Source organism: Myotis myotis, unplaced genomic scaffold, assembly GCF_014108235.1.
Source record: "Myotis myotis isolate mMyoMyo1 unplaced genomic scaffold, mMyoMyo1.p scaffold_m19_p_9, whole genome shotgun sequence".
NCBI classification, from domain to species: domain Eukaryota; kingdom Metazoa; phylum Chordata; class Mammalia; order Chiroptera; family Vespertilionidae; genus Myotis; species Myotis myotis.
Genome location: NW_023416401.1, coordinates 40,421,213 through 40,437,157, shown reverse-complemented (window position 1 = coordinate 40,437,157; position 15,945 = coordinate 40,421,213). Strand labels below are relative to the sequence as shown.

The window sequence follows — 15,945 nt, the reverse complement described above, 5'->3', positions numbered from 1 at the left end:
CAATTTGTAACAATGAAATTGGGGGTCACCACAACATGAGGAACTGTATTAAAGGGTCGCAGCATTAGGAAGGTTGAGAACCACCAAGGAAAAAGAAGAGAGGAGAAGAGCCCTGTCTGGTTTGGCTTAGTGGATAGAGCGTCGGCCTTAGGAAGGTTGCATAAACTGTACTCCCAGCCGTCTCCTGGTTTGCACGCTTCCAAGAGGTAAAAATTCACCTTGCCGTCTGGCCCCGCCCACCTCTTCAAGTCCCGCCCACCCGTCCTCTAGGCCCCGCCCCTCACGCCACACCGCTTCACACGCGCGTCGCCCAGCCCCGCGACGCCCCACCCAACGTCACTCCGCCCCGCACATGCGTCACCACACCTCGCGTCTCCCTGCCCCGCCGCTTCTCATCGCGCCTACCCATCCTCCAGGCCCTGCCCCGCCCACGTCGCCCCGCCCCACTCCGCACGCACGTCGCTCCACGTGCACGTAGCCCCGCCCCACATTTTACATTTCGCCCCGCCCGAGTCGCTCCACCTCTTTTTCCGAACCGCGGATTCACGTCCCTCCTATTCGACCTCGGGGCCCCGCCCCACTGCACGTCGCCCCGCCCCACTGCACGTCGCCCCGCCCCGCGTTGCTGCACGTCGCCCCGCCCCACGTCGCTGCACCTCACGGTGCTCTGCCCCAGGGCTCTCTCGGGGGCTATGTGGGTGGCGGCCCGCGGGCTGTGGGGACACCCTGCGGGGCTCTGGACGGTACTCGGCGGCCGCAAGTCGGGGCTTCTTCCTGGCGGTGTCCGAGACCTGCATGGCTCCCCGGTTTCCTGCGGCAAGAACCTGCTCAAGAAATTTGCCTCGAAAACCAAGTACGGAGTCCCTGGTGCGGGGCGGGGGGAGGGGGAGGGGTTAGGGGGAGCGGGGGAGGGATGGGAGCGGTTCACTCACGGTAAGGAGCAGCAGGGAATGGGGTGGTGCCTACCCGACTGGGGTCCGCGGAGGGATGGCGGGGGTCCACGAGGCGGGGGGTGGAGTCCACGGACGGGCGGCGGTGCCCACGGGGCGGGCACGGGGCCCACTACGCTGGGATCCGCGGACGGCGGGGTCCATGGCACCCCTTCAGCAAGGGCAGCCTTTGCTCGTTAAATGAATGATTATTGAAAGACCACCAGCAATTCCACTTTGTTAACATTTGCGTTTTTCCTGCCCTTTTATCTGTTCTTTTACAGTTGAGAGAATAGTCTTCTAAAAATTGCCGGTAGTATGAAGCAAAATGATGTATATTATACGTTTATGTTGATTCTTGTTACCAGTACCGTTTTTCAGGAGAGTAGTTTCATCAGAAAATAAAATTAGAAAAACATGAAAAATTTTCTTTCCATGTTAATGCTTTCCTTGCCGGTGGGCTTAATTTGAGAAATAAATTTGAAAGTTTGTCAGGATAGATTTTTATGGTAAGAGATAGAGATAATGAAATATGTTAATACCTATGCCAACTTTTTAAAAAATATATTTTATTGATTTTTTACAGAGAGGAAGGGAGAGAGATAGAGAGTTAGAAATATCGATGAGAGAGAAACATCAATCAGCTGCCTCCCGCACATCTCCTACTGGGGGTGTGCTGCAACCCAGGTACATGCCCTTGACCGGAATTGAACCCGGGACCTTTCAGTCCGCAGGCCCACGCTCTATCCACTGAGCCAAACCGGTTTCGGCCTATGCCACTTTTGTAGACATATGTGGTAGATAATTTTTTGTTTTAATAGACTGCTTTTTAAAAGTTTTAGATTTATGGAAAATTTGGCAAAGATGGCACAGCGTTTCCATAAAACCATACCCTTGTATTAACTTCTTACATTATTGGTCTGGTATATTTGTTATAATTAATGAACCAGTATTGTCATGTTATTAATTAAAGTCCATGCATTATTTACATTTCCTTCGGTTTTATCTAGTGTCTTTTTCTGTTCCAGTACCCCATTCAGGGACCAGGTAACGTGGTCATTGTCATCTCTTAACTGTGGCAGTTTCTTAAACTGCCCCTGTTTTTGAAGACCTTGACAGTTTTAAGAAATACTGGTTAGATATTTGTAGGATGCCTCTCTGTTGTGGTTTGTGTGATGTCTTTCTCATGGTTATACTGGAGTTATAGGTTTTTGGGAGGAAGACCATAGAGGTTAAGTGCCATTTACATAACATCCTGTCTGGGGCACATGCTGTCACGTGGTTTATCACTGTTGACGTTAGCTTTGATCACTGACTGAGCTTGTTCTATTAGATGTATCCACTATAAGGGTACTTACCACCCATTCTATACTGTCATCTTTGGGGGAAAGTCACCCTGTGCAGCCCACTCGTGAGTGGGAGTTATGCTCATGAATTATTTGGAATTCTGCATGGGTAATGTGTCTCTTCCACATTTATGAATCCTGTTAGTATGGGCTCATCCTATATAATAAAAGACTAATATGCAAATTGACAAAATGGCAGAATGACTGCTTGCTATGATGTGCACTGATCACCAGGGGGCAGACGCTCAATGCAGGAGCTGGTCAATGAGGATTGCTGGTCAGTGTGCTCCCACAGGGGGAGCGCCGCTCAGCCAGAAGCCGAGCTCACAGCTGGTGAGCGCAGCAGCAGTGGCAGAAGCCTCTCCCACCTCCGCGGCAGTGCTAAGGATGTCTGACTGCTGGCTTAGGCCTGCTCCCCTAAGCCAGCAGTCGGACATCCCCTGAGGGCTCAGGCCTGGCTGAGGGACCCCCCCCTCCCAAGTGCACGAATTTCATGCATCGGGCCTCTAGTAGGTTATATTCCAGTACTCCTTTGTTTTGCTCAACTTGTTCCAGTTTGACCATTGGAAGTTCTTTCAGTTGGATCCTATATCCCTCTGGGTATAATCATTATGGGGTTTGTGATGGCTTTTACATTTTTTATTTCATACTAGAGGCCTAATGCATGAAATTCATGCACGGGTAGGGTCCCTAGCAGCTCCCGGCTGGGGCCTCCCTTCCCTTGGCTGCCTGCCACTGCCACTCCCTGGTGGTCAGCGCGTGTCTCCCAGTCAGTCTAACTCCCACCCATGGGGACAATTTGCATATTAGCCTTTTATTATATAGGATTTTATTCTTTTTGGTTTTTGTAATCCTCACTCGAGGACATTTCTTCCATTGACTTTTAGAGAGAGTAGAAGGGAGGGAGGGTGGGGAAGAGGTAGAGGGAGAGAAATATCGATGTGAGAGGGACTCATCGGTTGTTTGCCTCCCACATGGGCTGGTGATCGGTCCTACAACCCAGGTACATGCCCTTGACCAGGAATTCAAATGGCAACCCTTAGGTCTGCCAGCCAATGCTCTAACCACTGAGATACCGATCAGGGTTATTTTTAGCACTTCCTTACTTTGTGGCACTATAGGAAGCCTCAGTTCTAGAATCAGCCATTTCTCCAAGAAGTTCTGGTTCCTCTTGATGGAAAATGACCTTAGAAGCCATGATCTGAGAGCTGAGTATGTTCATTTCTATTGGGGTGTCAGTCTTTTAGGCTCTTTCAGCTGACAAAGCAAAAAAAAATAGGAGTTTATGTTAACTCATGTATATATACCATCTGTAAACATTTCTGTATGTCACCATCTGAATCTGTTGTAAGTGAAACTTGAATTCATATAAATCTCCAACTCTAACTCACTATCACATGGACCATTCTAGTTTCCTTTCCTTGCTCATCTGGAACCTCCCCCTGCACCACTGAGAAGCACCTGTTTACTTAGTTTTTCAACCCCAGTCATTCATCTATACCTCCTGGAGATAGCTTTATCAGGTAGAGTGCAGTGCTCCTGTGCAGTTGGGGAGGTGTATTGTTAAGACCCTCTTTCTCTACCTTTGGAACTAGAAGTAGACTGAGTAAAAATTACGAGGCTGAGCCCAGCCAATGTGGTTCAGTGGTTGAGCTTCCAACCCATGAACCAAGAGATCCTGGTTCCATTCTTGGTCAGGATATATGCCCAGGTTGTGGGCTTAGTCCCTAGTGAGGGGCATGCAGGAGGCAGCTGAATTATCTCTCTCTCTCATCGATGTTTCTTTATAGCCCTCTCCATTCCTTTCTCTTTAAAATCAGTAAAAACATTACAAAAAAATTATGAGGTTGAATTGAAACTGTCTTCTCTCTCTCCCCCGCAGCCCATGTTGTTGTCAATTCAGTAGATTCCCAGTCTCATAGTATCAGTGTCTAAGTTTAGCTCCTTAGAAATAGTTCTGGTATCATAAGCTCAAGTTAGCATATGTAACTTTTCTCTAATTTACTATCAGTGTCTAACATAATTCTTATTTTCTCACCATAGAAAGAAGTTTTGGTATGAAGGCCCTTCCCTGGGCTCTCACTTGGTAAGTAGAGTAGCAGCAATGAGCACCTTCACAGCCTTGATGGGCATGAGGTTCCAGAAGTCTCAAGGCTCCAGCCTGGCAGTTCTTCCATTTCCATGTTGGAAGGACAGGGTCTGCAGGGGTGGGACTGGTTGAATTGGTAATATGGAATTTGGACCTTCAAAAAAAATTACTGACACGAAAGTTTTCCAGAATGTCATATCTGTAATCAAATTCCGACATAGTAATGTCCATTCAGTTTTTATTTTATTTTATTTTTTAAATATATTTTTATTGATTTCAGAGAGGAAGGGAGAGGGAGTGGGAGATAGAAACATCAGGGATGAGAGAGAATCGTTGATCGGCTGCCTCTTGCACGCCCCGCACTGGGGACCAAGCCCACAACCGGGGCATGTGCTCTTTTTTTTATTTGACAGGAAAACAAAGTTTATTGAGCCCCCCGCTCTAGTTCTCTTTCTCCTGTAGAGTCTTGGTTCCCTGTAGATGCCCAGTCCGGCGAGTGGCAATGAGACCCACTTTTTGGCCAGCAGGGGCCGGGGTATGTGCTCTTGACCAGAATCGAACCTGGGACCCTTCAGTCCACAGGCTGACACTCTATCCACTGAGCCAAACTGGCTAGGGCCATTCAGTTTTTAATGTGTGTGTATAAAACACACATTTATATAGATATATTGCACAAGTTTATGTAATTAATGACTCTGGGGACACTGATAGAAAAAAATAAACTGTGTATACTAAAAACCATTGAATTGTACATGTTAAGAGGGAGCATCTTATGTGTGGATTATATTTCAGTAAAAATTTTTCTTGAAAAATATGTACTGGGAGTAATTTTTTAAAAATATATTTTTATTGCCGAAACCGGTTTGGCTCAGTGGATAGAGCGTCGGCCTGTGGACTGGAGGGTCCCGGGTTCGATTCCGGTCGGGGGCATGTACCTGGGTTGTGGGCACTTCCCCAGTGGGGGATGTGCAGGAGGCAGCTGATCGATGTTTCTCTCTCATCGAAGTTTCTAACTCTCTATCTCTCTCTCTCTTCCTCTCTGTAAAAAAATCAATAAAATATATTAAAAATATATATATATATATATATTTTTATTGATTTCAGAGAGGAAGGGAGAGGGAGAGAGAAATACAAACATTAAAAATGAGAAAGAATCATTGACGGACTGCTTCCTGCATGCCCCCTGCTTGGGATCGAGCCTGAAACATGGGCATGTGCCCTTGACCGGAATTGAACCCAGGATCCTTCAGTCCTCAGGCCAGTGCTCTAGCCACTGAGCCAAACCAGCCAGGGCAGTAATTTTTTTCTTTAAAATATATTTTTATTGATTTCAGAGAGGAAGGGAAAGGGAGAGAGAGATAGAAACATCAATGATGAGAGAGAATCATTGATCGGCTGCCTCCTACACGCCTCACACTGGGGGACCAGAGGGATCAAGTCCAGGCATGTGCCCTGACTGGGCATTGAACCCTGACCTGGTTCATAGGTCAACACTCAACCACTGAGCCGGGCAGTAATTTTTATCTTGGAGGAATGCTAGGTAAAATCTGGAAGAATCCAGCTCTGTAAAATAAACTTATCTTAAGGTGGTTGAGTGTAATATTTGTTTCTTGTTTATCAAGGTGTTCAAATTCTTCCCAGCTGCCTTTATTGTAAGTTAGTACAAGTTTAGCCGAAACCGGTTTGGCTCAGTGGATAGAGCGTCGGCCTGTGGACTGAGGGGTCCCAGGTTCGATTCCGGTCAAGGGCATGTGCCTGGGCTGCGGGCACATCCCCAGTGGGAGGTGTGCAGGAGGCGGCTGATCAATGTTTCTCTCCCATCGATGTTTCTAACTCCCTATCTCTCTCCCTTCCTCTCTGTAAAAAAATCAATAAAATATATTTAAAAAAAAAAAAAAAGTTAGTACAAGTTTAATGTATAATCTAATGTCTGTTCTTCTTTTTTTTTTTTTTATTAAATATATTTTATTGATTTTTTACAGAGAGGAAGGGAGAGAGATAGAGAGCTAGAAACATCGATGGGAGAGAAACATCGATCAGCCGCCTCCTGCACATCTCCCGCTGGGGATGTGCCCGCAACCCAGGTACATGCCCTTGACCGGAATCGAACCTGGGACCCCCCAGTCCGCAGGCCGACGCTCTATCCACTGAGCCAAACCGGTTCCGGCATGTCTGTTCTTCTTAATGCAGACTTACAAGCCATCCAAGTTGGAACTCCTAACAAAGAGCACGTCAAAGAAAACCAGGAAGGAAGACCACGTGCGCCTGAGGGCCCTGAATGGCCTCCTCTACAAAGCACTCAGCGATTTGCTGTGCAGCCCTGAAGTGAGCCAAGAGATCTACGACCTGAATGTGGAGCTGTCCAAGGTAGACTGCCGGGGCCAAACAGAAATGGGACTGAGGATTGCTGGCCTAACCGTTGGGAAAAAGGCACCAGGTCACTCAAAGGTCTTTAGTTTGGATTGTAGAAGTGATGCTAAGGGTGGCCATTTAAGTACTGAAGACAGATAGAGGGGATGATTGTGGTACGAAATCAGGGAAAGAAGGTATCCAACCAGATAGCACCAAGTGTGTGGTCAGACGCCCAGAAAGTGTGATGACATGGAGCAATCGAAGACCTGTGGGTCAGATGAGAAGTTGATAGGTCTGCCTTTGTCTTGGAGTAAAGATGAAGGAGGTGACTTCTGCCATCTGTCCACTTAGAGCAGTGGTTCTCAACCTTCTGGCCCTTTAAATACAGTTCCTCATGTTGTGACCCAACCATAAAATTATTTTCGTTGCTACTTCATAACTGTCATGTTGCTACTGTTATGAATCGTCATGTAAATATCTGATATGCAGGATGGTCTTAGGTGACCCCTATGAAAGGGTCGTTCGACCGCCAAAGGGGTCGTGACCCACAGGTTGAGAACCGCTGACTCAGAGTGAGTTTAGCCAAAGGGAAGTAGTGAGGAGAATAGTGGCAGTTCAGGTGTTTTCAGTGAGTGCTGTGGGGTCGGGGTTGGGGAGGTGAGGGTTCGGTTTCTGGCCCCGCTTCCTCAGCTGAGAGTGTGTACAGGAGATGGTGGCTTGTGATAGTGCAGCTGGAGCACTAGCATCTCAGGAGGTGGACATGCTATCCCATTAATTTCCATTTCCTGTGCATTGTTTGTGGAAAACCCACTTAAACTGAAAGGGATTTGCTGGGGGTGGGGGGGTGTCAGGTGTCTTTGACCTCAGACTTCTCCGCCTGCCGTGTGTACTGGAGGACGACTGGCTCTGCTGAGCAGAATGCACACACCCAGGACACCCTGAAGCGATTCTCAGCACATATGAGGTGAGGATGCTTTGCTTGCCAGGTGTGTTTGCTTTTGCAGCACCTGGAATTTACCAGCCTGTTTCATGATGTATTTTTGCTTTTGAGGGAAATTTTGGAAGCATTTTCTTTCTTTCTTTATTTATTTCCTCACCCGAGGATTTCTTGGTGGTTTTTATTTATTTACTTATTTTAGAGAGAGAGAAAGAGAAATATCGATCTCTTGGGTGTGCACACCCTGACTGGAGACCTAGCCTGCAACCTAGGTAGGTGCCCTGACCGGGAATTGAACCCGTAACCCTTCGGTGTATGGATGATGTTCCAACTAACCCTACCCAGTCAGGGCTGGAAGCATTGTCTTGAACTTCAGAGTATAATTTACATTTTCATATAAGCCATAATCTAGGCAAGTGTTTCTCAGTGTGTGGTCTTTGATCCTTAGGGGGCCCCAGTATATTTTGGGGGGTTCATGAGGTTAAAGCTATTTTCATAATAAGATGTTATTTTCTTTTTTCACTGTGTGGACATTTGCACTGAAGCCACCAGAGGACCTGTAGTCATCATAGCTTCATGCCACATGCTCACATGAGCGCTAACCTGTAGGCTGAAGGGTCCTGGGTTCAATTCCAGTCAAGGGCACATGCCTTGGTTGCAAGCTCGATCTGGCTGGGGTGCGTGCAGGAGGCAACCAGTGAAACATCGATGTTTCTCTCTCTCTGTCTTCCCCTCTCCCTTCCACTCTCTCTAAAAATCAATGGAAAAGTATCCTTGGTTGAGGATTTTAAAAAAAGAAAGAAAAAAGGGAATATCCTTGATGGGTAAGTAAAAGTTACTAATATTATTAAATTTTGACCCTTGGGTGCATGTCTTTTTTTTTTTTTTTTTTTATGTTATTTTACTGATTTCAGAGAGAGGACGGAAGAGGGAGAGAGATAGAAAGAAACATTGATGAGAGAGAAACTTTAACATTGATTGGGGATCAAGCCCGCAACCTGGGCATGTGCCCTGATTGGGAATCAAATGGTGACCTCTTGGTGCATGAGTCGACCGCTGAGCCACATTGAGTGGGCAAGAATACTTGTCTTTTTAGTATTGTATGTGGTGGGAAGTATGTGTGGAGCCCCTGCTGTGTGCTGAGGTAGGGTGGCTGTCCCTGGGAAGAATGCTGCAGGTGATGAAGTAGACACTTTTTCACTTGACGGAGCAAGAGAACCAACTACAGTTTTTGAGATTTGGGTATTTAACAGACACTTTCTGCAAATGGGCCAAATGAACCTGTCACTGCAGGGAAATCAACTGACCATACCTGTTGCCAATGATAAAATTCAGGCTTTGAAGTAAAAATCAGAATTTTAGAAAGCATAACTACCGCTGCGAGTTTGACAGCTTTCCATTAAATACTGTTAAGTACTGATGAGATTGGTGGTGATGCCAACAAGGGCAGTGTTGTGTGGTGAAATGTGTCAGTCAACCTTCCAAAAATCTGCGTCACTTGCTGACCCAGTGTTTCCAGATGACCAGTGCGTGTGAGGTTACAGAACCACGCGTAGGGAAAGGTCAGAGTCCAAGAGAGACCAGGGAGTTTAGTGTGACAGTGAGGCATGTTCATTGGTTTCCGATTCCACATTGCAACTGACCTTTAAAAAACGATCATGTGTTGAGTTTTTGTTTAGTATCAAAAAGATCCACATTTTTCTTAAGGGTGTTCATATAGTCCTCCATTTTTCAGTAACAAATCTATGCGGGGCCAGATTTTCTTCTTATATTTCAACCAAAATAACATCAGAACAGATTGAATGCAGATGCAAATATGAGAATCCAACTGTTTTTTCGTTAAGCGGGGCATTAAAGAAATTTGCAACTGTAATACATTGCCACTCTTTTCAGTAATTATTTTTGGAAAATAACAGTTATTGCCCATTAAAAATGTCTATGTGAATGTTTGGTGGGTTTACTTTATTTTTAATTTATTTATTGCTTTTGAGAGAGAGGGAGAGAAAGAGAAAGAGAGAAACATCGATTTGTTGTCGCACTTATGCATTCATTGGTTGATTCTTGTATGTGCCCTGACCAGGGATTGAACCTGCATGACTTACCAGATGACTCTAACCAAACTGGTCAGGGGCCTAGTGGGTTTACTTTAAATGAATTAATAAATACATATTTTTAAATTTTTTATTTTAATTCCTAGTATGGTAAATATTGATGAATATAACCCATATAAACAAAAGATCTTTGGGGTCCTCAGTAATGTTTTTAGTGTAAAGGAATCCTGAAGTTTTGAGAACTGGTGAGCTGGGTGATAATAAAGAAGTTATTCAGTTTTCTCTTTAGGCTTATAAAAAGTCCAGAAACCCACCCAACCAGCACTCAGAATTGGAATCCCTCCTTCCTGCTTCCCCCTGCTTTCTCTGTGGCTCTCACCTCTCACCATATAGCATCCTGTGTTGCCAGGAGAAGGAGGCAGATGTTGAGAAGTCAGAGTTGTACAAGGAGCTGGTATTTTCACATCATCTGTGTAGCTCTCTTGCATGGTGATCACTGACACCTGTCACAGTGATCCCTAAGAGTCTGTAAAGGTGTGTACTAAAGAATGGTCAGTTAATTTGATTTTTACATTTAACAGAAACAAGAAAGTGAGAAATTTCCAACAAGTGTTGAGATAACAGTATTGTTTTCTAATTGATTTTTAGGTAGTTAAGAAAATTTAGTTAAGCATAATGTTTTCCCAACTCTGATCAGCCAGGGTTTTGTGTAAAGGTTTTTTCATAACTGTGTACCTAGATCGGCTGTCACTGAGTAAATACACTTTACGTCATAGCCACATTTTCACTGGATATTTGCACCCTTATTTACCTTTTATCGGCTTGTTGCATGACTGAATAATACAGCGATCACTTCTGTGTGACATCTGGGTGGTTGGGGACTGTGTTGGTGTCGTTGACAATGCATGTCCATTGGATAGAGGATGAAACATGGATGGGTGGTTAGTGACCAACCTTGGAGGCCAAGGCCAAAGGGATGCCCAGGAGGGCATCTAGGTTTATTATATTTTTGTTATAGTCTTCACCCAAGGATATTTTTCCATGGATTTTTTTAGAAAGAGTAGAAGAGAGAGGGAAAGACAGACAGAAACATTTGATGTGAGAGAAACACATCAATTGGTTGCCTCCTGCACGAGCCCCGGTCAGGGCTTGGGCTGGGGAGGAACCTGCAACCAAGGTATGTGCCCTTGACTGGATTCAAATCCGGGACCCTTTGCTCTGCAAGCCGACGTTCTATCCACTGAGCCAAACCGCTAGGGCAAGGGCCTCTAAGTTTAGGTCAGTTTATTTACAGGGATCTCAATAAATAATTGCATTTAGAGAATTAAAAACAGTTGTGGTGATTTCTTATCCCTTTTGTAATGTGCATTTGGCTAAAGACCTTTGTGGGCTGACATTTTCATTTTTGAATAATGTGATAAGCAAATCTTATTTCTTATGTCTTTGTGAGATTATCACGTATTTTTGTTTCTGGCACTCTCACACCTCTCCTGTAAATGTCACCTGCCACAGCACTAATCTGCATTGTCTCTCTCCAGGCATCTTTTGCTGTCCCAGCAGACTCTGAGGAACATGCCACCAATAGTGTTTGTTCAGGACAAACAGCATGCAGCTCTAGCTGAGGTGAGGCCTTTAAATCATAGACTTTATGAAGTAAACTTTTACATAGGTGAGGTTTCTAAAAAGGTAATGCTTACCGTTTACCAAAATAATACTTGAAAGGGTACAAATGAAAAGGCAAACTCCCATGCTCATTCCCAGCCTGAGTCACCAGATGTAACCTTATTTTCTGGTTCTAATTTTTTTCTTTTTAATACTCACCCCAGGATATGTTTTTATTGATTTTAGAGGGAGAGGAAGGGAAAGATAAGAAAACATTGATGTGAGATAAACATCGATCTGTTGCCTCCTGTACACGCTCTGACTAGGAATTGAACCTGCAGCCTTTCAGTATACGAGATGACACTTCGTTAGCCACCCAGCTAGGGCTTTAATTTTTTTTAAATACGTTTTTATTGATTTCAGAGAGGAAGGGAAAGGGAGAGAGGGATAGAAATACAAATGATGAGAGAGAACCATTGATTAGCTGCCTCCTGCACTGCCCCTACTGGGGATCGAGCCTGTAACCTAGGCATGTGCCCTGACCAGGAATGGAACCGTGACCTCCTGGTTCATAGGTTGAAGCTCAACTACTGAGCAACACCAGCCGGGCCTGGGCTTTAATATTTTTTTAATGCTTATCTCTGTAACTCAACTAGTGAACCAAATCTCCAGTTCTTGATTTATAAACTTGAGGCAGCCAGAGCTACCCTCCTGTGCATACCGTTTTCTCTCATTTCCTGGATTGCAATCCACCTATGGTTATTATTACTGTTGCGGATTCATGCCCTGGTGGAGTCCCTTGGCCTGGCTTGTGGGGATCAGGCTGAAACCAACAGTCTGACATCCCCCAAGGGGTCCCAAATTGCGAGAGGGTGCAAGCCAGGCCAAGGGACCCCACAAGTGTACGAATCTGTGCACGAGGCCTCTAGTATACATATAAGATCTTTGGTTAATCTCTTCCCCCCCTCCCCTAACTCCTCCCCCCTGGGATTCATCAGTCTGTCCCATGTTTCCATGCTTGTGCATTGAGCGTCTGCCCCCTGGTGGACATTGCGCATCATAGCTACTGGTCGAACAGTAACTTAGGCTTTTATATAGATAGATTATTATTAATCCTCACTCAAGGATATGTTCTTATTGATTTCAGAGAGAGAGAGAGAGGGAGAGACAGAGAAACATCAACCAGTTGCCTTCCATACATACCCCAACCGGGGATCAAACCACAACCCAGGCATGTGTCCTGACCAGGAATTGAACCAGTGACCTTTTGGTGCATGGGATGATGCTTAACTAACTGAGCCACACTGGCCAGGGCCAGTCCTGCTTGTTTTTATTTCTGCTTATCTTCAGGTTGTACAGATTAGTTATATGTCTGGTCCAAGTTCCTGTCAGAGTGTGTGTTGGGAGTCTTTTCTCCCAGTTTGTCTTTGTTGTGTCAATCTTATTTCTGGTGTTTTCTGTGCACTAATTTAACTCCTGGTTCTGCTTCTTTGTACATTTATAATTTTTATCGGAGTCCCTGGGTGACACTGCTTTCTGTTGCTGCAGAGTGACGGGCTGTCTGGGCTTGCACTAGAGCGGACACTGCCCCAGGAAGGCTGACTTGGTGCTGGCCGGCTTTTTCCCCAAGCACAAATCCTGTGGCAAAACAAGCATTTTACAAAACAGTAAATGTTACTTACATAATTCAATTAATATCCAATTGTTGTTAGTAAATTTTACTAACATTTACAAGTTTCAATGGTTTTTAAAAACTGTTCATCATCAAAGAAAATGTGATTGTTAAAATAATAGGTGTTTGAAAGCACTGGCTATTGTATGGTCTCGTCTTTGGGAAAGTATTGCTGTAAGAAGTGACGTAAAGTGCACCCGGAAGGCCTATGGCCCAGTGCAGGGTGCACGCAGCTCTGACGCAGCACTGCGGGTGTGGTTGCTGAACTGCCTTCTGTTCTTTTCCAGGTGGATCGGTTACTGGCAGTTGCTGATTTTGGACCCCCTGATGAACAAGAAGACCTCACACAAAGTGACTTCAGGTGATACATGTGGACGTGTGCCAGTTCTTGGGCAGATGCAAGGTGTGAGTGGCCTGCAGCAGCTCTGGTAGGACCTGGTGAGGCCAAGGTGCCACTGTACCAATAATAGAATGAACTAAGTTTGCATCAAGAAACGGCCCCAAATATGGCCTAGTGTGCTGGGCATGTTTAATTGGGGGGAGGGAGAATGAAAATGTGTCTAATGACCATGCAAATGGCTGCATCAGAATTGTCGAGGCCTGTGCCACACAGGCACCAAGAGTGCTGGTTGAGTGGTCCTGGGCTGGAGAGTGCCAAAACCAAAACTCACTGTCCTATCCTCCACAGTTTCCATTAGGTAGACCTTAGGACAGTTCAGAGGCCGTGGGTGTGGGAAGGTGAAGCACTAGCCCAGGAGCTCCCATGAAGTTGCTCTGGCGCTTCATCTGTGCTTCTCCCTTCCAGGGACCCTGAGGCCCCAGATGCTCCATCGCCATGTGATGCCCTGGGCCCTGCCGTGCACTCGAGTCTGTATGGGATTGATCATGAGGCTCTCAACAAGCAGATCATGGAGTACAAGAAGAGGAAAGAGAAAGGACACAGGGGCGAGAGCCCAGCATGGCTGGGGCCAGAGCAGGTGGCTGAGCTGACAAGGCAAATGACAAGGAAGAAGAAGGCCAAACCTCGTGTGGACGATGATCTCTCCCCCAAGAACTATCCGTGGGGGTTGGTGAGTGAAGACGACCTGGACGATGATGGGGCCCTTCAGGGGGAGTTCACCCCAGTACAGGAGTGGGAGCTCCGAGAAGCAGAGCAGGAACTGAAGGCAGAGAGAGGAGGTGACAGAAAGGACTGAGGTGACTGTTAATGATCACAAAGGGTGTGGGTGTGAGGCTTCAACTCTGTACCTGATGGAAATTCTACTTTGAGAAGCACAGTCATTTCTAGTTTTTCACAGGAAAGCCTTTGTAGGATGTGCAGCTGAGTTACACCAGTTACCTCTCCCAGCCCTGCTATTACTGGTACTGTGGAAAGTAAGATGGCCTGTGGAAAGTGCATAAAAACCTTTTAGATTGATGACAATAAGGTTGATCCTCATTATTTGCGGACTCCATATTTTTAGGTTTCCCTACTCATTAAAATTTCTTTTTTTAAAGATTTTAAATTAATTTTCAGAGAGGAAGGGGGAGAGGGAAAAAAAAGAGAGAGAGAAGCATTGATGTGAGAGTGCAACATTGATTGGCTGCCTCCGCACACCCCAGACCGGGATTGAGCCTGCAACCCATGTATGTGCCCTGACCAGGAATCAAACTGGCAACCTTTTTGTGCATGGGATAGCATCCAACATTTGAGCCACACTGGCCAGGGTTCACTAAAATTTCTTTGTAACCCCAAAATCAATACTTGGGGCATTTTCACAGTCATTCTTAGATATGCCCAGAGAGATGAAAATTGGAATCATGCAATGCACACATCTTAGTTAAGTTCAGACAAGGCAAAGCTCTACCTTCTTGTTTCCTCTCATACTGTAAACAACTGCTTTTCGAGGTTCACTAGTGCCACATTTTCCACGATTTTGTGTCTTTGATGGCGATTTCACTGTTTAAAAATGGCCCCAAGCAGGGTGGTAAAGTGCTGTCTAGTTTTCCTAAGTGTAAGATGGCTGTGATGTGCCTTTCAGAGAAAGAAAAGAGGTCAGATGAGTATTGTTCAGGCACGAGTAAGGAGCTGTTGGGGAAAGTAAAATGATTTTTAGGTAATCATTTAGGTAATCAGAGACAGGTGCACTGTTAAGATAAAGCACAGAGAACTTGGAACATAATTTCCATTTTTGCAAAGTGTTTCAGGAAGGAAATGTTGCTCTCATCTCTGCATTGCCGGCAAGCCCCAAACGCTGTTTCCTGCATAGGCATCTGGGACCAGATGCAGTGCCCCAGCAGGGACATGGCACCAAGCAGCTCTGCCTTTGCCAGCACAATGGCCCGACTGAAGGAACTGGATTACAGGACACAGGCAGACCCCTGCAGATGCTCTAGGCATGTTGATATTTGGGTAGCACATGTGTGATCCCATTCGCCTTCAAAGGATGTGTGTATCCTTGTGTGGGGAGCCATTTCCTTGGAGTACAGGTTGCTTCTCTCCTGACTGAAGAAGGGGGTTGAACCTGTGTTAAAATGTACGAGGGATTTGTTCTAATCAGGTATGTGAAGATGACAGACTTGGAGACAACTGCCTTGAATGAAATATTAGGTACTTGCAGCTTCTAAGAGAAGGAACCACACTGTGCAGGACCACCAGGAAGTGTAAGGTGGGTCAGGAGGCAGAACAAATTGGGGTGGAGGGAGGGGGAGCATTGTCCAGAGCCTATGCTGTGGTTTCTCCAGAAAGGAATGGGCAAGGCATAGTAGATAAGTTTGAGCAGGATTAGGATTGGATGGTTGGAATAATTTCAGCAGACTCTGGGCTGCAAGGGTAGTTTCTACTTGCCCAGTACCTGGTCCTGGGGTGATAAAGGGCAGAGGAAATATTGGCCTGGGAGTGTAAGAGCTAGATAAAAGAAGTGGTTGAAAAGACCTGATTAATACTAGACCCACAGCACTGAGAAGCCTGCTCTACTGACCACTAAT

General features: G+C 45.7%; 1 protein-coding gene across 2 annotated transcripts; it reads left to right on the top strand.

Moving 5' to 3' along the window:
- The first annotated feature begins 625 nt into the window (after positions 1-625).
- RBFA (ribosome binding factor A) lies at positions 626-14,401 on the top strand. 2 transcript variants are annotated; one of them, XM_036322873.1, is made up of 8 exons: positions 626-853; positions 4,319-4,361; positions 6,347-6,448; positions 6,555-6,731; positions 7,568-7,680; positions 11,243-11,327; positions 13,266-13,339; positions 13,784-14,401. In XM_036322873.1, the coding sequence occupies exons 1-8, from the start codon at positions 693-695 to the stop codon at positions 14,172-14,174; spliced, it is 1,146 nt and encodes a 381-aa protein (XP_036178766.1). In that variant the 5' UTR covers positions 626-692; the 3' UTR covers positions 14,175-14,401. The 2 variants fall into 2 exon arrangements, with proteins under 2 accessions (XP_036178766.1, XP_036178767.1); XM_036322874.1 differs by lacking the exon at positions 6,347-6,448.
- Positions 14,402-15,945: the final 1,544 nt, after the last annotated feature.

Coding starts and splice junctions, on each gene's coding strand:
- RBFA (XM_036322873.1), top strand. CDS start 693: ATGTGGGTGGCGGCCCGCGGGCTGTGGGGACACCCTGCGGGGCTCTGG. Junction 7,681..11,242: donor CGATTCTCAGCACATATGAG/GTGAGGATGCTT, acceptor GTCTCTCTCCAG/GCATCTTTTGCTGTCCCAGC. Junction 13,340..13,783: donor CTCACACAAAGTGACTTCAG/GTGATACATGTG, acceptor TCTCCCTTCCAG/GGACCCTGAGGCCCCAGATG.